Below are 22,987 nucleotides of genomic sequence, written 5' to 3'. Positions count from 1 at the left end.
CTCCACCGCCAGCCTGTGTGGTGATATATCGCATCAAGCCTTGTAGAATGGCACCTATAAAAGAGTGTCTTGAGAACTGTTGGGCGTGAGGCTTGGGCACAGAAGCGTTTTGGGTTTCGTTGCCAGATCTTGGCGGTTATGTCACGAACAGTCCTCCGTAGCAACGTACTCGAAAACAAATCCACGCCGTTCTCACCACGCTTTTTTGCTTACTGTGCTTCGATTACCCCGTACTGCTGGCTCGCTTCCAAAAGCCTCGTCAGCCTGCTTAACATGACGAAAGTAGGCTGTCCCATATATAACAGACGTGAGCGACAGAACATCAGAACCAGACGCATTCGCCCGCCGGGAATCCAACCCAGACTTTCTTCGGATGGTATAAATATATTGCCCTGCACAAGTACGACAACCAGCTGCACAAACAGCAATACAGGCTCAGATTACCCTGGTTCAGGTTGGGACCCTCTTTGACACAGGAGACGGTTGATGCCAAGGTAACTCGCCTACTTTATCCCCAGTGAAGGTAGCTTTGACCGAGGCCCGTGAGCACGCTCCAATCGCATTATCCTCCTGCCAATCTTGGAAGGACAGCGAAGGGGAATACTGAAAACAGCGAGACGGCATTCTTGAACATGGGTTCTGGGTAGAGCGAAACGAGGATGTTTGAGGGTCCAGAACCACCGTCGACTGCCGTGGGGCTCGCTCTACCCCATTTGTGGACTAAGTTATGAGCCTCGCCTGATAGAGAGGTGGTGGCCTTGATCTTCGCTTCTGTGAAAACCCCCGAGATTCAGCTGCTGCCACAAATGCATCAACCATTCTGACCGCATGGATGATCAGAAAACCGGCACATCTTCTGAACTAGTCTGCATCGCCCAGCGCAAGTCCTCTCTGGTCCACTTTTTGAATATCTGCGTACTGTCTTGATCGAGAGACAGGGTTAGCACTAAGCGGCTCTAGGCTTTTTCCAACCCCTTGAACTGGCTAGTTCTTGCACTTCTAGTCTTCTAGAAAAGACCGCAAATGCATACGCGAAGGTAAGCTTGCTTGCTCCGAACATGGCAGGTGGTCAGTTAACTTCATCCGGACCTGGCAAGGCTGGTTCTTGAGGCGACCCTTAGCTCCAGCCAACTCAGACCTCTTTCCGCTGACACCGCGTACTATTCCAATTGTCTGCTCGAGTCCCTCATGGAGGCCAGAAAAGGCAGGCGTTGAAAGTTAGAGCTGAAAGAAACACTCCCGCAGCCCAAGAACTTCCTGGAGAAGACGGACTGCCTCCTGGGCAACCATGAAGGGTATTCTCGGGTATCGCCTCATCATCCCATGACCCTCCTGCCCACTCGACGCAGTCGCTAGATGGTCTAGAGCGTCAGACAGGCGACCACCAACATGGGAATATGTGAATACGTGAATATAAAAGCACCTGTGCCTCCTGAATGAACCTGGGGTCATGAAGATTCTGTTCGCCCACCCCTCCAAGTCGCATACTCTTTGAGACCGCCATTATCATGAAGCTCATCATCCTTATTTGCCTGGCTATGGCTTCTGTCACTAGTGCCGCAAGCAATGTGTGCAAGTCGGGGATCTACGAATTATTGTCACCTCTCAGCGCCTATCCTCCGGCGCAGAGCTACTGCTCAGCCCACTATCCCCCAACAACGGGTGAAGCTCTCTGGAAGGTTCTACGACTGTTACAAGGCCTGATGACAAACTAGTGACTGTTTCGACCACCTTTATTTCCAAGAAGAAGTTTCGGTTCGCCCGAGCCACGCCCGCCGCAGGATATGGAGGCGCCGTTCTCGAGAAACGCAAAACAAGTACCATTACTTCCCACTCGACCACTACGACCCAGGACGTGAAGGCGTCTCAGTGGTCAAGCTTGCTAAAGACGGCTCAAAGCATCGTCTACACCTTCTGCCAATGTATCGAGAGTCACCCTACGGTAAGCAGCTTTCTCTCTTAAATTGCACTGATTCCTCCTCCTTTATAGCTCCGTCCACATCTGGCTGATATGCCTAAAGGTCGTTCCGACAACCACCACTACGACAACAACCACAACAGCGTCGACAATCCCGACAACCACACCATCTACGACGACCACAACGACCACAACGACCACAACGACATCGCCTATCGCTGCGACGACCATACCTTAACGCCTGACAAATCTAGATGGGTACCTCCGGTGTCCATCTTCAGACTTTATCTCCAACGTATACCGGTTTGGACCTTAGCGGAAGGGGCTTATCCTGCCTTTCCAAAAAATGCATCGACTCTGTCGTCAAGGGGATCTCGGACCTGGCGGAATGCTTTTGCATACGGAGGGTGCCTGGTGTGTTTAAATTAGTAAATCTGAAACCATTAGAGAGTCAGTATTTTTGAAGCGTTCGAATAGAGGAGGTTAGAACAGCCGTGAATATGTCTATCGATTATTTGCCTGGGCCCGGAGCATAGTATTGCTTAAGTAGCTGACTAGTAGCGCCTCTAGGCTATTTTGAGCAATTCTAGGTGGACGATAGGGTCGCAGGTCTGATTTAATGGGGCGCTAAAGAAATTCTGAGTGCACCTCTGCACCTCGTATTATATAGCTACGCTCTTCCCTCCCCTCCTTGAACAGAGCCAGAGCCTTCAGTACGTTCAATTTGCGCATGCAACAAGGCTGCCAATACCACTTGTGCAAGGAAGCTCCAACCTCAAGCCACTCTGCATGAGCTTTCAGCCCGATGTTCGCCTATTCAGTCGTTAGCCAGCCAACGTGACACGGTCTCTACCCCATCGGGCTTGCGAACCTCAGCTCCTGCAATAATAGAGTCGACTGCGACCACCACTGATTGGCTGCATAGCGCCACTTCCAAAACAGCCTGACCACTCCGTTCCGCTCACAAGGTTTGAAAAGGGTTATTGTGGCTTGCCACGACTGCCAACTTCGATCATATGCATTAAGCTGGACAGCCCATTACCGTATTAGCGCTGGCAGGCCTTTGTACTTTCGGCTTTGGGACATGTCTTTAAAGCATAAGAGGCTTTCGCTTCCCCGGGTTGGAGTAAGACTCTGTGCGGTGGAATCACTCAAAGCTCAATAGCAATCGTTACGAAAAGGCTTTCCTCAGCTTATCATCATGGCACCCGTACCCCCTCGAAGCACTCAAGTCATTCGTTCTGTAGGAGCAAATGATCCTGAACTTGGTGTCACCTACGCCTCAAGAAATTGACAAGCAACCGAGCTCTGCCAGCGTCAAGAGCAAGTTGAGCAACGCTCCAAACTTCGTCGATCCAAACCAGGTATAATTCCTAGGCTTTTCGGCCGGCAGGGATGGCGCATTCCAATTTGCAACGAGGCTATCAGACCATCTTGCTGCTGTCGTTGCCGCTGCTGGTCATCCCAACGACTCTCGATTTGCTAATGTCGCAAATCTTTCACTATGCCTTCAAGTCGGCGAAAGTGACCCCTTTCCTCGCTATCTTCACACGCCATACGGATGGATGCGAGCGCAAGTATATTTGTCCGTGATGTGGAGAAAGCTGGGTTTACCGACCTCTACAAGTACATAGTTTCATTGTCAATTTCAAGAACGACTCTCATCAGATCCCTCTCAGGATAGGGATGACGCAAAGCACAACAAGTGGTCGGAGCCGACTACAATCGAGACGAATCAAGATATGTTACGAAGTTCAAGGACGCGTGTGATGCATTCCAGAAAAGTCCACTTACCGTTCCCAGTCTGGGGCCAGATACCTATTAGGCGACCAATATCAACCCGATGCTGTGGCTGAATAAACAAGCCGCGCACGATCCCATTCCGTCAGTGGCCGTGTGGGATCTAACTTCCCGTCTCGACCTCGTGGTCCCCGAGCCCCGCGAAGGATGGACCGAGAAGAGATTCTTCTGTTAGCTTTACCTGCGCAAGCCAAATGGCCCAACACTGCTGAAGGAATTGAGTGGCAACGCAGTGGCATACGAGCCGGAGCGGGTTTCATACAACAAGAGCGACAATAGGATCACTGTTCTCAACTCAAATAGATACCTGGCCTACCTGATCCGGCCTGATGTGTTCACCTCGAACAAAATATCCGTCTACACTGGAAGCACACTGCTCGAAAGTGTAGAGGTGATGAGCAGCGAGACGGTTTAAGCCCAAATACTAGCAACCCAAAGAAACCCGAATTTCGTCGTTGACAAGATCGTCTACCTAGAAGCGGTTGGGATGTTAAGACTGCAAGCACATTGGACATCGAATAGGTAGCAAAACTCTGAAAGGTTTGGCAGATTGAGATGTTCTGTGCGGCCGGAATAGACCTCGCGACTGCGCCAAGCTATGGAGGGCATTGAAGGATGTTACGAACAGCCTTGGAAGAAAAGGAGGTAGGCGGAGGTCAGTCTCGATGGCAAGGCTGCGACTTGGTAGACAATGGTGTAATGGTGGTAACTCAGTGTACAGATAAACAGGACGCTCACTATCAAAGTGACTTGATGAAACAGGGAACACACTTTATAGTTTCCTGTAACGAAGATCCTAAATGGTGATTTGATATGTTCATTTATCACAGCCGTCGTCGGTCGATTCGTCACCCACTGTGACCACTATACATATACCTAGGTAGTTAGGCGAAAGAGCTAGATCAGGCTCCGCACGCTCGGGTCAGGGAGTGCTCTGGACGCTCACACGGAGAGCCAGAAGCAATCGAAGGACTCCGGCTTGATTTCAGAGTCACAGGGAAGCCCACAAAGGCCGCGGTGAGTAGTTTGGCTCCAGCTCTATTGTCCTCCTCCCCGCTCCCTCCACCCCCACCCCCCGGGCCCCCGGAGTCGATATGACCGAGGGCCGAGAAGAACGCGCTGCGAGAGGCTATACGAATTGACGCCATGCTAATATAAGATGGATTGTTTGTAATCCAGACCGTGTTTATGGTAACCGATGTCCCCAGAGGAAAAGCTGGAGAGCCCCCACAGGTACGAGGAAGGCGAAGATTGTCATGTGTGGGCTTGCGGCAACGGTATCGACGCCAGGATAATGAAAAGAACCAAAAGTTTGAACGGAAGATGCATATTTCCACGCTCCATTTCAGTGGCACGGCTTATTCATTCTTTTCGCATACTCTACTCGCTGCTTTCTCGTCAAGCTCAGCGAGTCGGATGTCGTGATAGTCAGGACGATTCGCCCTATTTTTCATCATTTGTGCTAATACTTGAGTTCGTCGTTTTCAAGACACCCGATTGGAAGCTAGTTTATCATCATTCAATCCTCTAAATAAAGGACATATAGTGCAACAACATCAGCACATAGCTTTAGCTCTTCCTTTTCCGACCTGCGATAGTTCTTTTCTAGTCCTCATGTGACTGCACATTATTCACAGATCTTTTTTTTGAGACTGGCAAGTATGTCTCCTTGGTCTGTCCGAGATTGAAGTCCAAATTACGGACACGATCATGCCATTGACTTGCGGCCAGACAGCCTCGCGCCGTGTCGCAAACCAACGGGATCGTTTCTCCAGTCAGTGATATTTCTTCCTCTCTTTTTCTTCACGACTCCATCTTCTTCTTTATGGCTTGCTCAACCAGCTCCAGAAATGCCTCCTGTGGGATATATACGTCATCAGCTTGCCAGTCACCGTGGGCGCTGGTTTGGGTACGGTCATCGATTGATTCGGCGCTGAAATGCGAGTGGCCCAGCATGGCCGCCATGTTGAGGAAGCCTTTATGCTTGAGCCCGAAGGGCAGGATCTCGACGAGGGCCGAGCCCCGCGGGAGGAACATGCCATGCGTCAACCCCGCGCCGTGCACGCCGACAAGGATATCAGTCGACCGGTCGACGGCGAGCTGATGGGCGAAGGGCAGCTGCGCGAAGTCTACTACGTTGAGCTGGATGGTGGGGAAGCGGAGACGCAAGGCGTCGAGCAGCTGGGCTTGGTCAACCAGCCGCCGTTTAGTCGTGCGATCGATGTAGGTGATGACAAGCGGGTCATCGGGCTGTTTGGGTGGGTCATGGATTTGGTAATAACTCAACACCCGCCGCGAGAATGCGCGCAGCAGAGGAGAGTCGGTACAGCCGAGCGAGTTCCAGTCGCCCTGCCAGAAGGGGTTTCCTCCCCCCGCCAGAGGCACTATGATGTTTCCTGGCTCAAGTTGGGAAGAGCTTGTGATGTCGCTCAGCCTTAGGATCGGCTTCTGGGCAAAGAGATGCCATAGCTCAGAGTACGGGCCGTCGGGGAGGTGATCTAGAAGGAGCATTTGGGTGTTAGAGAAATCGGAAGGTTGAATATAGGGAGCTTTAGTGGCTGGATTGTGTGCCATGCGGAGGATGTCCAAGGTCATGAAGGTAGCGAAGATCTCCAGCAGGGCGTGCCAGATGTTTTTGTACTCGTCTTCCCGCTTGAGGACGATAGTCACTGAGGGAGCCTTGATAGTACTCGGAGGGGTCGCGCCCAGCATCGTGGCAAAGCCCACGGCGGTGTTGAAAATGTACTTTGGGCCCGTGGAGTACCAGTAAGCCGGGAGGTTGGTGAACCGCGGCAAGCCGCTGTTCAGTTCGTCGAGTGACAGGTCACGGAGGCTGCAGTCCAGCACGAACTTGTGTTGGTCGACGTCGAAGGTGACGGGACCAGCGATGCAGAAGGCATCTTTGCGTCGGGTCTTGGTCTCGGTGATGCTACTGAAACAAGTCATGTGCGAGGCGGATTCAGCGGTACAGTATTCAGCAGACCGTTGACTGAAGTTGTCGAGATAGCCGAATCCAAAGCGTTCCTCGCAAAACGATGACTGGTTCGATGCCGTGCTATACTCGAACGGCCAGGCAAATCGGTCAGCTTCGAGCAGTTCTGTGCTCGAGCCATTGTGGCTCACAGCTCCAGATAATCCAGCTGTCCTGTCATGTTCAGCACCCGCGGGTGAGATCGGCCGCGAGCGACCTGAGAGACCGTAGAGAGCAAGTGTAACTAAGATGAAGACACCCAGGGACACGACGAGCCGGTAAGGCTGGAGCCGTACATTGACCAGCATTTTTGTGTGGACAAAAGGGCAGCTTTGTTGTCAACGCCGGTCTTGTTGGAGAGGCCTGGGGTAAGATCGCAAAACATCACTAGGTCGAGGCATGAGCGCTTGACTCTGAATTGAGACCTGGCGTCTGACAAAGGTGCACCATCTTCCCCGTTCGGATGGAACTAAATGGCGAGTTGACGACGATGTCGAAAGACTGAGACGGCAGCTGTTTGGAGAGGTAGCAGGCGACAGCGCACACAGTTCAATCCTGATGCCAAGAGCCCGTTTTACCGCGCTTGCACAGCAAGCAACTCATTCATGGGCCAGCCCTCACCCTACGCTAGACAGGCTTGCCTGTTACTATACAAGGTGCGCGTCCTAAGGTCCAGAGGTCTATTCCGCAAAACGGTCATGGCATGATTCCCTTGGCCTGCTAATATAGGAGGGCAGCGGTCTGGAATTGCAGGCCCAGGCTGCTCGTTCATGTACTTTCGTACGCGATATGCTGTAACCGGGCCGGCTGGCCCCTGTGTTTCAGCTCTGCGAGTGGCTAAGTAAGCGCCTCACCTCCTCCTCAGCCGAAACAAGTGTGCGCTGTGGACCCGAAAAGAGCCAGCGGGTGAGGAAGAATTTCCTTGCTAACTTCTTTTCGCCCCCCATACCTTTTACCACTGATCACTATTTTTGCCTACTACCTTGCTCCGTGTCAACAAATTAACAGGATGGAGATAGAATAGATGGACCTAGAGGAAGAATCACATTTATTGCCGACGAAGGAGGATTTAAAGGACTAGCCGAATGGGTGAGAGATTTAAAGTGGTAAGTGTTGAAATGAAGTCGTTGATTCCCCACCCAACGGCATCCAATACTGTACAACATCCCCCAACTTAGGCCCGTTTAATAGCGGCCCGGCCCATATTGGGGACTATAAAGTGATAAGCAACGCTTGCGGCGAACAGCAATGCGAAGAGGAAAGTGAAATTTATTGTGGTGGTAAGAGCAAGGTAATTCTAGACTGTGCAAAGTTTACAACACCATGCAATATCTATATATATAAAAGCCGCGACGAGATCAACAAATCGCCCCAGGGTTACCTACTAATTCTTCGTAGGGGTTTGGCCCCTGGGCGCATTTGGCTAAAACGGCGCCCACGTACATACGAGAGAGGACAATCTGATATGCGATACATAGCGGTCGTTCTTCCTTCAGACCTGACCTTGGTCCATGGAAGGGTTGGTTGACATGCCTGTGTTGTGGTCTGTTCTTCGTTAAACTTTCCTGCAGGACAGGCCTGGTAGAGCGCTGTGCTTCACCCCGGCCGTTTTCTTAGTTGGCCTTCTGTGGCTTTCCGGGGCATCATCGTGAGTAGGTTCGTCCTGGGTCTCGTCCCTCACTCCTTCTTAAGTAGGGGCACCTAGTCCCTTGGTTGTGCGACCTGTGCGGTTCCGCTTTGGCGAGCCGGGGAAGCTGAGCCTCGCCGTCATCTTCATGTCGGCTAGCTGCAGGTTTCCTTCCCGTGTTCAGTTCCCCCCAGGGGGCTTTCAAGTGAGCGGTTGCAAGGGTACGAGGCAGAAAGGAGGGACCTCACCCCCAAGCAGAGCCACGCGCCGTCCAGCCGCTGGTACCGGGCTTTGTTTCATAGGTCTGCTCTCGCCTCCAGCCTGAAAGCTCAGCACTTTAACTCGCTTACTTCCTGTCGAGTTCTTCAATCCTTTGTGCTTCGATCTCCGCTATTACATTCTTTCCCATATGGACTGCGCTGTTGTTGTGCCTGGCCACACACGTCGCAGCCATGACGTCTATCCCCACCGAGACAATCACGGGCATGAGCTCAGTCTTCACGCCCGCGGCCGGTTGCAGCAATTCTTGGACCTTTGAAGGCTCCTACTACAACAGCATTTCCAGTGGTCTCTTAATCCAGAATCTCTATCTAGGCGAATTCGACACTGCATGCTTCCCCACCGACTTTGCCATGTACGGCCGCGCACCCTCGAGCATCCAAGTCTATAGCCCCGGCGCCTGTCCCAGTGGATACCAAACCCCAGGCGTCTTCAACAACGATGGAACCACCACGGCCATATGTTGTGAATCGTAGGTCTTCCACGTTCGCAGAACCTACGCCTCGCTGACTCCTTCCCCAAGTGGCTACAGCTATGCCACCTCCTTCAGCACCATCAACTTCTTCACCTCCAGCTCAGTGCTCTTTGTGGGTTGCCTCAGCACTCTCGAGGGCACTACTAGCGTTATAGCCCGCGCCAACGACACTGATCTATCCAGCACGGTTGTCTCTGGCCCTCTGACCATGTGGGGTCAACCAGTCACCGTGGAATATCAACAGAAAGATCTGTCTCTTTTTGGAACCACCAGCACAAGCTCCTCATTACCCATCCCGACCTCAACCACCACTTCCTCGACCGCCACCGCCTCTGGTTCCTCCAGCAACTCAACCTCCCTGCTCAACAAACATAGCTCAGACCTGTCAACAGGCGCTAAAGCCGCCATCGCCATCGCTGGCATCCTCGCTGTCCTGATAGCTGCCGCCATTGCAGTCTTCCTGATTAGGAAGAGAAGGGAGAGACGGAAAAGAAGGTTGACCAACCAAGACCACGAGTCCTCTAACTCGGTGCCTAAGTGGGCGCGCCAAGAACTTGAGGGCGACAACTTACTCGACCCCAGTCGCCAACCAAAGACTAAACCGCTGCAGTTCCCATACCACCAGTCGCCCGTTGAGCTCAGCGCCCAGGAACGCTCAAATATAGTCAATGAGCTGGAATAACATGATGAAACATTCACACTCGTCCCAAAATAGTAGCGAATATACATTTATATTATATGTCCTTTGATACCTTTAATTCCTCCTTTCTTAAATTCCTAATACATATGTTCCTTCGCAACGGTAACTATCTTATTGTGAAGCCATTAACTGTTTGCTGTGCTAACAGAGTACAGCGGGTGGAGGAATGTGGCCGGCACGGCTGTACTATTTGTACAGGGTGGACTCTGGCAGGGCTAGCAATACTGGAGACAACCCTTGGACGGAGATTGAGCATTCACCACCCTTCATAAGGGGATTGGGCAGCCATTCTTCGTTGGGGATTCAGCCTTCATTCTTGATGGAGATTGAGCATCGGTTTCTTGTTGGAGGGGAGGATAACGAAAATAACGTAAGGTATAAAGGGACGGGACGGGACCCTACGTATCCTGCTTTTCTCTTCTTCATATTTGTCCTCCTTGTTTCTAAGTCGACTAGCAATTGCAGAACATGTCAAACCCCCGCAGACCACTCATTCCTCATCCTTATAAGCTATTGACGGTGTAACAATCAGGGGGTCAAAGAGGAATCACTTGGATGCTAGTAGGACAAAGAGTATAACTGAAGCCGGTCTGTCCATCTAGGGGTCGCACGCTCTTCTTATGCTTGTTGATGTCCTTCCCTTTACGATGGTTGGCGACTTCATTCAGAAAGCTGTATTTCTCTCCGGTGATTGATAACCTTTCTCCTGTGGTACGTAGCTCGTAACCTGGCGGTGGTGGATACCCATCTCGTCTTGTTGGAAAAGAGTTCGGTGGGACAGAATACATGCCCAGTCTTTCGTAAGGAGTCCAGTTTCAGAACTTTTAAGATCCCAGAACTGGCCCCTCGTCGACGGCCGTGTACAGTATAGTTGTCATGAGTCTTTCGGGAGAAATAAGTGTCACTATCCAAATCCGAGTCTGTGGATAATGCTGCCAACTTCGAATGTTGGAGATAACCCTCCCTCTCCTCAAGCTTTGAACAGACAGCCCTGGTCGTATCATTACTCTAATACTGTGAGATACTAGGAAAACCTGGTCTCTTTCGAGAATCTCGGCACAATGTATTGCTTAAGGAGGTTGTAGAACCCTTTGGTAGATTCGAGTGCATGGGAAATCAGAAAGATCCGACTTTCGAGTTCTCCTTTGTAATGGCGCTTTTTCCGATGAAGCTGGCTCGAGCCCGGGATGAGCATAGGCAACATGGGGCGGCATCATCCTCGTCCCTAAAGCAGGGTGAGCTGGCTGCAGGTTTCCCCAATTCTTGGCGGATGCAATTCTTGGCATATGCAAGGCTCCAGCACGGCCTCGCTGCCTTGACTTGCTTTTTATCTTTTCAGAGTTCCATATCGTCCTCCGCACGGTCACCCCATCAGTATGAGACGGCAGACATGGACAGTCTATTCCAGCCCATCAAGACCACCCACAAGGGGCAGAACAATATCGATAAGTTCGAGACCTTGTCGCTGAAGGATCCCGTGCCCCCATCGCCCCGGGCCAATACTAAACCTAAGATATCTGTTCTCGACGTCAGTGACGACGCAAGCGACACCTCTAGTCTCCGATCATCGGTTGACACGTCCAAGAGTCCAACGTCTGCAGAGGTGCGGCAGACAAATCACAAGCGTCACAACTCCACTGCTTTCCTTCAAAAGACTTATTTGGACAAAGCGCCATCTGCGTCGCTACCTGACGATGCACTTGAGATTCTGAGGAATCAGCCAAACAGTGAGGACTTGGCGGCTGTCCTACAGTATCTCCAATACGGTATTGAAGGGAGACACGACTTCAACATTCATGTCCCGAGCCCGAAGGCCTCTCAAATCATCAATGTACTCGTCACGGTCACCGTTCCAGACCAATGGCTTCATTTGCAACCAGCTAAGCTCTCGAGCGCAGACGCGCAGCTCAAGGCAATTCTGGTCTCATCTCTTACTAGTGTCCCCGGAATTGGTGCACTCCTCATGCAAATCCGACGGCTTTCATCTATCGGCGCCGGCCAAAACAAGTCGCTGCTCGAAGACACAAGCTTCGTTCTATCGTCAGTCCTTGCTGGCAATATGATCATATCGAAATTTCTGTCCCATGCTAGTAAGACTGTTTCCACAGACACACAGCGCCGTGTCTTCTGGCAAGAAGCTACTGCTCTGCTAGCAGGTAGCAAGATTTTCACAACCATGGCACAAGTCTTTGCCACACATTGGGATTTGAATGGGTTTGGAGAGAACGGGAAATGGCTTGGAGACGGAAGTGAGTACTCGAGATGGCTTGCTCGTAACATCTCAAATGCAGCAACAAGCCTCACCGCACTACCTCACTCCTGTTCTCAACAGATAAGTCTTCTGTGCCAGGTGCTGAAGCGTGGGCTTAATCTTGGATATCGCGGTATGACTTGCCCAAGCGTTGCCATCTTGGGAAGTTACTAACCAGGCCATAGATACATTAATCAGCGAGCTTTATACTTCACTTCTTCTTGGAAAGAGAGCGCTGTGGACTTCTATGCATATTTTAATCCAGGGCCTTCCTGTGTACGACCAAAGAGTCGTCTTTGATACCATACTACGAGACCTTGCGCGGCAATTTTTACAAAGTGGAGCAGACATCGGAGCACCTAAGGAATTGCTGGTGACAAATACATCCACAGTCGGGGGAGTGGCAGCCATGATTAATGGGCTTGTGCAAAACAATCCCCTACTAGAGGCATATATTATCCATTGGCTAACAAGCACGAATGGGGAATGTGCTGGGCTCGGTCTGAATGCTCGTAGGGCTGTCATTGCAACTCTGGCTACGAGTCAAGGTAAGCCACTGTCTCAAATTCTTCTACAGCGAGCTAACTTCTACCAGACAAGCTCGAGCAAGTCCTTGTGAAAAATCTGGAGAACTTCGGGAATAAGTTGCAAATTCAACATGAGGCTATTATCCAGCAGGAATGTAAGTGAACTCGGCAGAATTAACACCCTTGTGTTTGAATTCTTCTAGGTTATGGCAGAACCTGTGCTTACGTGTGAGCTCTTGTAGCAACCGCTCAAACAATTCTGCTGGCCTTCGGCTACCTAAACCGTTTGGACCATGATTCAGTCAACAAGTTGTCGGGATCCAGTCCTTTCGTTCGTGGGGTTTCCAATCGGCTTTCTGCATCGGTTCCTCGCGCCCGGCTTTTAGGGATGATCGTCGCAGTCGCAGTCTCGAGAATAGTGGATCAGCCGGACAAGGTCATGAATTTCGGCGTCGAAGAGATGGAAGGAGAGGAGGCGCAGCGATGGATGGATCTAGTTAACATCCAAGACACAGTTGGGAGTTTGGAACAGCTGCCGAAGAAACCAGCCGAGCCCGTGAAGAAGCGGCCTTTGCAGAATCCCTCAGCAGCTGCCCGCCGTAAACGATTATCAATAGGATCGCGCGCTCAAGGCTCCAAGGTCGTGGCGATCGAAGAACTATCCGATTCAGCGGGAGAGGAGGATTTACGCCCTTATCCTCTGCCAGATAGCGACCCCTCCGACTCAGATGAAGACCCTACGCTGGCCATCCGCAACAAACCCACTCCTCCCGTCTACATCATGGCTCTCATCCAGCAGCTCAATGCTACTGACAACCCTTCCGTGGTTGAGCTGGCCCTCAAGACCGCTCCATCTTTGATACGCCGAAAAGCCAACTTTGGCGACGAATTGTCAGCCAATATCTTTCAATTGGCTTCGTCTCTTGTCAATGTCCAGGAAGGCATGTCACAGGAACATATGCAGCAATTGCGACTAGAGGCCATAATCGCATGTCTGGTTTCAAAGCCCAAGATCATGGGGCCCTGGATTGTTAGCACCTATTTCGAAGGGGATTTCTCCCTATCGACACGCGCGGCCCTAATGGCAGCGGTATCTCTAGGGTGTAGAGAGCTGGCAGGGATTGACGATGATATCAACAGATCATCTGCGACCATACCCACAACCGAACCATCCTTTCCCTCAAATCGACTGCCACCTCGTCTTGAGCCGATCTATTCCTCCACAGCCCCTGTCGACACCATCTCATCGACCCTTTCCTATCGCACGCTTCAGCCAATGGCTCTCCAAGCCGCTGACAAGCTCACCGGGCCGGACGTTCTCAAGATCCGTACTTTCTCTTCACGGATGGAAGTTGCCGCCAAAACGGCTGCAAAGCTCGAAGCCCGCTCAAAGCGCATCCCAAAGGACCTGCACAAGGTTCTTGCAGAAGCACTTTATCTACCACTTTGTTCGCGACTGACGCTTTTCCTCACCTCGCTGGTCACATCACCTTACCTAGCAAACTCCACGCTTCTCCACCCCTCCTTGCTAAAACTGAGCCTGCAGACGCTCATCATCCTCATTTCCACCATAGGTCCGAACGCTTTGCAGCTCTCCGACCTGACCCGCGAATCTCTTCTAATGTTGACAACGCTCCATACTCTTCCTTCGCTAGCACATGACCCAATCATTCTCCCTCCTATTCTTCACCTGATCCTCGCCCTGCTGGATCTGAACATCGAAGCCGGCAAAATATCTGAAGAACGCCTGGTCACAGACTTTGGCCCCATGATTGCTGAACTAGTATCGTGGACTAGCAGCCTCGGAGATCGCGTTTCGATCCCTGAAGTCGATGGGGATCCAGGTTTGGGAATGGCAATGCCATGGCCTGTTCTTGTTGCAGGGATACAAGTCAAGTGGCAAGAGGTTGGACGAAAATTCCAGGGGAGGATGTTGGGTTTGATGGCAGGCACGGATTTCGACTCCTTCTAGGTACCTCATATGCGGGACCTAATAGCATTCTCCTGGTGTTCCTTCTGCTCCGGCCCGACACAACGAGGTTGTGGGATGGTGGGATGGGGAGACGGCCAAGCCCGCAAGGCTAGATTCTGATACGGAGAGCGCCAAGAGGCTATACCGGATTCAACTTTTTCTCTTCAATGGTCATGCAATCTGCAGCAGAACTCTTGCATCTCCCTTCGGTCTTTGGAACCGTTCTTGCATAGTCCTCCTGATTTATTCTCTCTCCGTCTTTATTGAACTCTATTGCTCTTGAGTTTATCGCTATGTAAGTATCTGCTACCATTCAGCGCAACGACGGCCTACTGATGCTGATGATGCCACAGGTATGCCCTACGCCGTTGCGCAGTGCGCTTTCTCACCTCGCGACCTTCTTCCTCTATCTCCTCTTCACGAGCGTACACATCTTTCAACTCTCCTGCTTCGCGGTTAATCGCTAGAAGTCCCGCACTCCATCCCCAGCGGAGATGGGCCACAAATGATGCCCAAGAAAAGGAGAGCAAGCCTTCCATAACCGAAGTTGAGCCTACGAAATCAGAAGAAGTCGAGAACGTAGCCCAAACCGACGCCGCCGGTGCAAAACTCGCTCCTCAAGCTGCGGAACCTGCGAATATTACAGAAGCCACAGATGAATCCCTTCCGGCTGCTGTGCTCAACGAAAAAATCGCAGCTGAGATTGGCCGTGAGCCGACTGATTCGGCCCCAGCGGTCGCGGAAACCGCCAATGCCACCGAAGCAACACAAGAGACACTGCCAGCCGCTGAAACAGGTGAAAACCTAGCTGCTGATGTCAAATCTACGCCTTCACAGTCTGCAACCCTGAGCCATGCTGGCATGTTTGACCGCAAGCCGACACTTTACATCGGAAACCTATTCTTTGATGTCACCGAAACCGACCTCGTCAAAGAATTCGCCCGTTTCGGCACGGTGACCAAGTGCAAGATCGTTCGTGACAGCCGTGGTTTGAGTAAAGGGTTGGTTTCTCCTGATCTGCGAGCGATCAAACCTTGCTAACTTTGCTTTAGCTTCGGATATGTCGACTTCTCGACGCAAGAGGCCGCAGATGCAGCTATGGAGCGTCTCAACATGTCGCTATTCGAAGGCCGTCGCATCACAGTTCAGTACGCTGCGCGCCCGAGCGGCGTGCTTGACAACCAGAACGCCGAGCGCAAGCCCCTCAACCCTCCTTCTAAGACTCTTTTCATTGGCAATATGTCATTCGAGATGACAGATCGTGATCTTACGAATTTGTTCCGTGGCATTAGAAATGTCATCGATGTCCGTGTCGCCATTGATCGACGCACCGGCCAACCGAGAGGGTTTGCGCATGCCGACTTCATTGATGTCAAGAGCGCCATGGAAGCGATGAAGCTGCTGCAAGAGAAGGAGATCTACGGACGGAAGTTGAGAGTTGATTTCTCGTACTCTTCGGCGAACAGGGCGCCCAGAAACGATCCACCTGTTGAAAACAACTAGACTTGGTTTCGCGGGAAGTCTTTGGCGCTTTATGTATTCATATGTCAGCTCCTGCTCAAAGCCCTTACCACAGCGCAGCAAATTGTGGCAAGCAAATGCAACAAGTCCGATGGCTACCGCGTGCTCCAGAAGTTCGAAATTCGAGCGCGGTCGAACCGGAGATCGAGGATCCTACTGGTCTCGGGGAGAGGGGCGGTGGCCGACTCCAGTCTCTGGGTTCGATTCTGTGAATCTACGTACGTCAGAACGCCATATGACTGCTAAGAAAGATGGCCAACTACCCGGCCTCTGCAAACAACAACTGGGCGCGAGGGTGGGTTTGAGGTTGACAGCAGGTCTGAGAGCGCTGTTCCTCTCTTCAGCTTGTCTTTGTAACAGTCTGACACAAGTATGCTAGGCAGTAGCCACGGGGCCTGGATGTACATGTTTTAGTACGACCTGCTATATTTCTAATTTTCAATGGGCAGGTAGACGGATATTGGGTTTCGGGCAGAAGCTGAAAGGGAAAGGCCAGAGCTAGGAGACAGCTACGAGCAAAAACGGAGAGAGACCGAGTGTGAAAATCGGCAAGGTCGTCTGGTCGGCCAGTCGGTACGCGACATCATCTCGTCGCCCATCCTGACAGTGTGTCTACATACTAGGTAGTTCTTGAAACTCCTCTGTATGTACGATTGATTGTAATATAGAAAAGATAATCTCTATTCTTGACGAAACATACCGAGTACGGAGTAAAGATGTGAGAGATACGAAGCTATGCGCAGACTGTGTCTATAGACGTATGTGGATCTGTGTATACTCATCGCCAGCGATGCATTTACCGTTGCGTATATTGCTTCATCATCCTTGAAAATCTGCATTGTGTCGAGTGTCGAGAATCTCCTGGCCGGATTAGAGGGCGGAAAAAAAAGAACACAGACGCCACATCACCAGTAGTCAGACAGGAGTCAGTCGAATCTGTTCAACGACGAGATGGACGGATGGACAGATGAACGGATCAAGGGATAGAAATCCAGCTCCGTTCGGGTCAAGCGACACTGGTGACGCCTTGCGCCCTTTGAAGCCCTGTCTCCCTTTCCTTCTGTGCAATCTGCAGTGTTTGCACGCTCGGCGCTTGGCCCATCGGTGACGAAGCGCAGGAGAGTAGAGCAGAGGCAGGGCAGGCGCTTTTGGTTGCAGCATTTCTCTTTCTCTTTTGTCTTTCATCCCCTTCTCTACTGCGATATATGCTCTCGTTCTATTGGTGCTGCATGATCGCGGACTTTACAGCATCTGTTTTGCACCCCTTGAGCTACCTTTCCCTTCCTTCTCCTTTGGTTAGTCTTTCTCTTTCATCTTCCTTCTTTTCAGTCTTGCACATTGTTCGATACGTACCTCTTCCGATCTAGGTCTCGGTATGGAAGTATGGTAGTGCCAATGATCACCGCGGAGTCAGCCTGACCGTCAGATCGTCGACGAAGAAAACCATGGAACTAGAGGGTTGGAGTTGTTGGTGCGGACTCGTGAGTTCAATCTGCATAAGAAAGGTTCATTTAGTCAACCACTCGGGGAGTTCGACGCAATAAATCACCATGGCAAAAAGACAAAGGGAGGATATGTAACGAGGAAAGGAATTTCAGGACAGAAATGGAAGAAATAAATCGAGGGAAGGGGGATATGTAGATTGATGGAGAAACTCACATCAAATTGATTCAACAGCTCGGGAAGGAATTTCTTCATCTCAATCCACGCGATGTGCTGCCCGATGCACGATCTCCTCCCAGTGGAGAAATTTAGATTCGCGCGCTCCATCTTGGAGAGTCGTGCCTCGTCCGCTTCGATCCATCGCTCGGGTCTGAATTCGTCCACTTTGTCGCCCCAGATTAGGGGGTCGCGATTCAGTGCGTGCGTGTTGATGGCGACCACGCTGCCAGGGGGTACGTAGACGCCAGAGATCTCAATCCCGGGCCCGTCGGCGGGCACTTCCCGCTCAATTGGGTCGAGGATGAGGGGACGTATGCGACCAGCTTCCTTTATGCAGGCTTCCAGGTAGCGGAGTTTCGAGACCGATTGCCATGAAGGCGGAGACGCGAGCTTTGCATCTTCGATTTCGGTCCTCAGTCTGGCCATGGCGCGGGGGTTGGTAAGAAGGTAGTACAGAGTTAGGTTAAGGGTTGCCGCGGTGGTCTCGGCGCCTGCGTGGATCGTGGAGATGAGCAGGCCGATAATGGTCGACCTATCAAATGTGACGGGATCGCGTTCGCTTGCCTGTAGGTACCGGTCGAGAAGGTCGGAATGGGTTCCCACCCCGCCTTTTTCGAGCCGTGTTTGAAGGCGCTCTATGGCAAGTCTACCAAGGAGAGACGTTGCGCCCGTACCTCTGGAGACGAAGCGGTTCTTGTAGATGAGCTTCTCAAGTTTGGGCAGGGACTGCCAGTTGTGCCAATGGCCAAAGCGTTGGCGAGAGCCTTCTAGAGTACTTCCCAAATCGGCCTGCTTTTCCACAAAGCCTTGGTCGTCGCTGAAGGCGATGTTACAGATGGTATCGAAAGCGAAGTAGATAATCCATCTGGCAATGTTCAGCTCCGGTTCCGCGTTGAGGAGCCGGCCCACCAGATTCTTGATGTTACGATCGACGTGGCATTCATAATCGAGGATGGCCGTGGTGGTGAATGCTCCAATAATCTGCTTCTTAATCGCGGAGACGCGGGCTTCGTTTCGTTCTGTCGCAAAGGAACTTATTAACTTCCCATTGACTGCTTGGAAGGCCACCTCGTACGATTCAGCCTATATAAAACAATGTTTTCAGCGCAGTTGGAACTTATTGAATGATGAGGTCCGAGACCTACCTTGGAGAACGGGTGCTTGGTGTTGAACACGACGCCTATAGCCGAGAGGTCGCTGAACAAGACTCTGTTCGGGCCGTATCTCACAACTGGGCCATACTGCCTATCCAAGTCCAGGGCGATGGCTTCAAAGTTTTCTCTGTTCCAGAACTTCCTCGCCAGCCAGAAGTTGGTGAATTTTGCAGCAAAGGGCCCAGGAATGTGTCTCAAACCCCAATACTGAAGGATTGATTTGAGGAGGGATGCAACAACGACTCCTAACAGAACCAGGGGAATTGTAATGGGTACTATAACAGAATATATCATGGCCATATTGTAGACGGTGGATGGAGATTGCCTCGATTGCGCTGTGAGTTAAGGAGAAGGAACCAGTTAAGTTATAAGCGACACGCAACAACACACACCTCCATGACTTTTGTGTGTGTGGGGGGGGGCATTAATCTGACCATTTCAGCTGATCTTTGAATATGACGATTCATCCCCCGACACCGCCTTCTTTTGAGTTGATCGAGTAGGCTCGCAACTTCGGAGGCCTGATGCAACGTCTGTTTGGGGAATGAGTGAGATCATCCCATTGGCTCCTCTTCAACGCGTTCTCAGCAGGAGTACGAATAGGAGATCAGAAACCGATTACATAAGGCGTTTGCTAGCTTGCCTTGATTCATAAAAGAGAAAGTGCCCTCTACCTTTTGGGTGAGGCCATCGTCTCACAGGGAGTCGTATCTGAGGAAGACGAACGACATGCCAGACACGGAGGCAAGGTAGCAGAGTGCAGCGGTCAGACTTAAGGCTACCCATGCGGCCCAAGGGTACATTGCCATATGATCAGCTCTCCACCTCTGGCGTAGAGTTTTTTTGTCGAGCAAACCCACATATTTCACATGAGCAGCCGTAGTGTGACTTCGTCTCCTTGTGAACAGTCTCTGAGAGCGTAAGCTCCCCTGGTCGATTTGGGCGTCCGATTCAATGCTGCCGTTGCAGAGCGCCTTTCGTGCAACAGCTATGCGTAGGTCGTGGTTAGCAGCTGGTTCAAGAGTGATGCAAGAGTGATGATTCGATCGAATGTCGAAAAAAGGGATTGCTCAGTTCCTGCATGATTGAAATGGTGTTGTTTGAGTTTCTTGTCCCGTTGAAGCAGTTCGGACGGCTTGTAGAGAGGTCTAAGCCATGCAGCGAGCCCTGCATTTGTAGATATCATGGTCAACCGGTTTCTGACAGACACGTCGTGGGCAAACCCGGTAGCAATGTGTTTCGACATGGTATGGGTGGCATCTCAACTGCACGGTGAAAGTGAGAGCTTGGTGAGAGTCACGTTGAGCAACTTTGGGCTTGAGCTCCTCCGGCTGTCGGCTAAATTCGGTGGCGTCTCGGCGTGGCGTCTCGGCGTGGCGTCTCGGCGTGGCGTCTCGGCGTGGCGTCTCGGTGTGTATTGCCCCGGAACATGATATTTTCCGTAGCGGCACCAGCTCGCCAGTTCCAGATTGGCTTTGTTGCCTGTGCCTTGCTGTGCCCTGCTGTGCCCTGCTGTGCCCTGCTGTGCTCTGCTGTGCTCAACTGTGCCTCGGTTGCCCCCCGCAGCCAAACAGGTACAGCACCACCCAGTGCCTCTGTACGGTATTATTAAACATATTCATCACCATCGTTCAAAAACGTGACTTGCTCAGCACCAAGAAGCAACACACCCATCAGTTTCTTCCTTGCTAGACCTCTCTTGACCTCTGTAACTCTCATCCATCGCTGACCATGTCTTTTCTGGGCGGTGCCGAGTGTTCAACTGCGGGCAACCCGCTTACTCAATTCAAAAACCATGTTCAGAGTGACAATACCCTCCAGCGCGACCGCCTTGTCGGCCGGGGCCAGGGTGGGCTCGAAGAGAGCATGCGCTCTCGAATGACCCCGAATGGCTCTGATCAGGTACTGAATCCAAGATCACTTGGGAGAAAACTCTACTGACGCTGGTGTAGATGATGAACGACTTCATGCAACAATCTGGAATGCCCCAGCCCTTCGCCATGGAACAACTGCGACACGACCTCCCCAATCTTCAAGGAATAACGAGGCGATCACCCTCCCCCGGCTGGGCCGCAGAGTTTGACCCAGGTGACCAAGCGAGGATGGAGGCTGCTTTTGCGAACCCCAGGCTTGCTGGACCGAGTCAACCTAGATTTTCGCCACAGGAATTTGCCCGCTTCCAACAAGTCCAGGTACCACGAACCGCAAGCCCGATCATACAAAGCCCATCCATGATGAACAGCTATCAGAGCCCAATGGGCATGGGATACATGGGGGGAATGAATCTCGGGATGAATTTCGGATCATTACACATGCAACAGCCTGAACAGAGCACAGACAAGGGGAAAGGTCGGATGGTTGAACTTGACGATGCCAACTGGGAGGCCCAATTTAAAGAGCTGGAGTCACAGCACGATAACCTCTCAGAACAGGCCAACGAGGCAATCCACAGAGAACTGGAGGAAATTGACAGGTCAGTGGTATCTCCCGCAGACGGATTTGAGGATTTCGAGAGAGTATGGCATGGAGTCCAAGCTGAACATGCATCCAGAGAAATGGCCGAAGACTTTGCCAAAGACGAGCCTTTTACTGCCGAGGATCTTGCTGCTTGGGAGAATTTTGATTCCACAATGGGACTGAATACGCATCATCCCTTCGAACGAGAGCCGATGCTCGGAGATTATATGTTTGAATCACAGAATCCCTACCTAGAAAACAATCACGTGTCGAGGTCAGCATTCGAACAAGGAAAAGAGATTCTTGACGCCCACGGCAACCTTTCACTTGCAGCCTTGGCATTTGAGGCTGCGGTGCAACAAGACCCCAACCATGTCGAAGCATGGGTCTTGCTGGGAGCTGCTCAGGCCCAAAACGAGAAGGAGTCGCCGGCAATCCGTGCTCTGGAGAAAGCACTAGAGCTTGACCCCAACAATCTGGACGCTCTCATGGCCTTGGCTGTTTCCTACACCAACGAAGGATATGACAGTACGGCCTACAGAACACTAGAACGTTGGTTAAGCGTCAAATACCCTCACATTCACCCATCCGAGAATTTATCGAATCCTGCCGAACATGGCTTCACCGACCGAGCGATTCTACACGAACACGTTGTAGACCTTTTTATCAAGGCTGCTCAATTGTCACCTTCGGGAGAACAAATGGACCCCGACGTGCAAGTTGGACTAGGCGTTCTGTTTTACGGCAATGAGGAATTTGAAAAGGCCGTGGATTGCTTCAAGGCTGCTCTTGCGTCAACAGAGAGCGGGATCGCCAACCGAGAACGCGAAGTGCATTTGTTGTGGAATCGGCTAGGCGCGACACTGGCCAATTCTGGACGGTCTGAGGACGCGATAACTGCATACTGCAAAGCGCTGGAGGTCAATCCCAATTTCGTTCGGGCGCGATATAATCTGGGCGTTTCTTGCATCAACATTGGCTGCTATCCCGAGGCAGCTGGGCATTTACTGGGGGCTTTAAATCTCCACCGAGCTGTGAGCGAGCAGGGCCTAGACAAAGCCAGGGAAATAGTTGGCGACGGTAACGGGGGCATTTCAGATGCCGAGTTGGAAAGGATGATACATCAAAACGAGAGCACAAATCTATACGACACTCTGAGAAGAGCATTTACTGGCATGGGAAGACGGGATCTGACTGAAAGGGTTGGGGTCGGCATGACCTTGGACCACTTCAGAGGCGAGTTTGACTTCTGAGACTACGAGGCGAACTACTATAGAATGAAGTCGTAATCCTTCCAAAGACGAGAGTCTTCTCTTCTACCGCGGGAACGGGTGGTGGCCTTTTTGCCATGGCATGTAAGTAAAAGCTTCTTGCGTGTTACGTCGGATCCTTCTCCCTCCAAACCCCCCCCCCCCCCCCCCCCCCCCCCCCCCGGCGGGATATATATCTGATCATTTGAACGTTATTCCAGATACGATCAATCCCGTCATCAAGACAGTCGCTCTTTCGATGGCGGAGGCAACAGCGAAGGAAGTCATGGAACTTCTACATGAATTGCTGTTCAAACTGGCAATTACTAGGAAGTTTTCGACGGTGGATACGGAACTTGCTCTGTGCCTCCTTTTCTCAGCTGTGATCTTTGTTGGTCAGGTACAATTTTTACTGTGGTTTCT

General features: G+C 51.5%; 7 protein-coding genes across 7 annotated transcripts; 5 read left to right on the top strand and 2 right to left on the bottom strand.

Annotated features, from left to right (window-relative positions):
- Positions 1 to 1,508: 1,508 nt before the first annotated feature.
- On the top strand, positions 1,509 to 3,288 carry A1O5_02478 (uncharacterized protein; the record flags this gene model as incomplete). The annotated part of the gene is made up of 4 exons (XM_007743094.1): positions 1,509 to 1,662; positions 1,716 to 1,942; positions 1,991 to 2,332; positions 3,166 to 3,288. The coding sequence occupies 4 exons, from the start codon at positions 1,509 to 1,511 to the stop codon at positions 3,286 to 3,288; spliced, it is 846 nt and encodes a 281-aa protein (XP_007741284.1).
- Positions 3,289 to 5,521: 2,233 nt separating this feature from the next.
- A1O5_02477 (uncharacterized protein) lies at positions 5,522 to 6,997 on the bottom strand (the record flags this gene model as incomplete). Its single annotated transcript, XM_007743093.1, has 1 exon — positions 5,522 to 6,997. One exon carries the CDS (start codon positions 6,995 to 6,997, stop codon positions 5,522 to 5,524), a length of 1,476 nt encoding a protein of 491 aa, XP_007741283.1.
- A 1,771-nt stretch (positions 6,998 to 8,768) lies between these two features.
- A1O5_02476 (uncharacterized protein) lies at positions 8,769 to 9,752 on the top strand (the record flags this gene model as incomplete). The annotated part of the gene is made up of 2 exons (XM_007743092.1): positions 8,769 to 9,067; positions 9,119 to 9,752. 2 exons carry the CDS (start codon positions 8,769 to 8,771, stop codon positions 9,750 to 9,752), a joined length of 933 nt encoding a protein of 310 aa, XP_007741282.1.
- Positions 9,753 to 11,160: 1,408 nt separating this feature from the next.
- On the top strand, positions 11,161 to 14,520 carry A1O5_02475 (uncharacterized protein; the record flags this gene model as incomplete). Its single annotated transcript, XM_007743091.1, has 4 exons — positions 11,161 to 12,154; positions 12,207 to 12,569; positions 12,617 to 12,703; positions 12,791 to 14,520. 4 exons carry the CDS (start codon positions 11,161 to 11,163, stop codon positions 14,518 to 14,520), a joined length of 3,174 nt encoding a protein of 1,057 aa, XP_007741281.1.
- Positions 14,521 to 14,864: 344 nt separating this feature from the next.
- Positions 14,865 to 16,023, top strand: A1O5_02474 (uncharacterized protein; the record flags this gene model as incomplete). Its single annotated transcript, XM_007743090.1, has 3 exons — positions 14,865 to 14,873; positions 15,010 to 15,521; positions 15,573 to 16,023. The coding sequence occupies 3 exons, from the start codon at positions 14,865 to 14,867 to the stop codon at positions 16,021 to 16,023; spliced, it is 972 nt and encodes a 323-aa protein (XP_007741280.1).
- A 1,417-nt stretch (positions 16,024 to 17,440) lies between these two features.
- A1O5_02473 (uncharacterized protein) lies at positions 17,441 to 19,157 on the bottom strand (the record flags this gene model as incomplete). Its single annotated transcript, XM_007743089.1, has 3 exons — positions 17,441 to 17,533; positions 17,701 to 18,786; positions 18,849 to 19,157. 3 exons carry the CDS (start codon positions 19,155 to 19,157, stop codon positions 17,441 to 17,443), a joined length of 1,488 nt encoding a protein of 495 aa, XP_007741279.1.
- A 1,431-nt stretch (positions 19,158 to 20,588) lies between these two features.
- Positions 20,589 to 22,567, top strand: A1O5_02472 (uncharacterized protein; the record flags this gene model as incomplete). Its single annotated transcript, XM_007743088.1, has 2 exons — positions 20,589 to 20,759; positions 20,810 to 22,567. 2 exons carry the CDS (start codon positions 20,589 to 20,591, stop codon positions 22,565 to 22,567), a joined length of 1,929 nt encoding a protein of 642 aa, XP_007741278.1.
- Positions 22,568 to 22,987: the final 420 nt, after the last annotated feature.

The sequence above is a fragment of the Cladophialophora psammophila genome (genome assembly GCF_000585535.1).
Source record: "Cladophialophora psammophila CBS 110553 chromosome Unknown aczJe-supercont1.3, whole genome shotgun sequence".
Classification (NCBI taxonomy): domain Eukaryota; kingdom Fungi; phylum Ascomycota; class Eurotiomycetes; order Chaetothyriales; family Herpotrichiellaceae; genus Cladophialophora; species Cladophialophora psammophila.
Note: the sequence above shows the minus strand (reverse complement) of the source record. Positions and strands in the feature narration are given on the sequence as shown.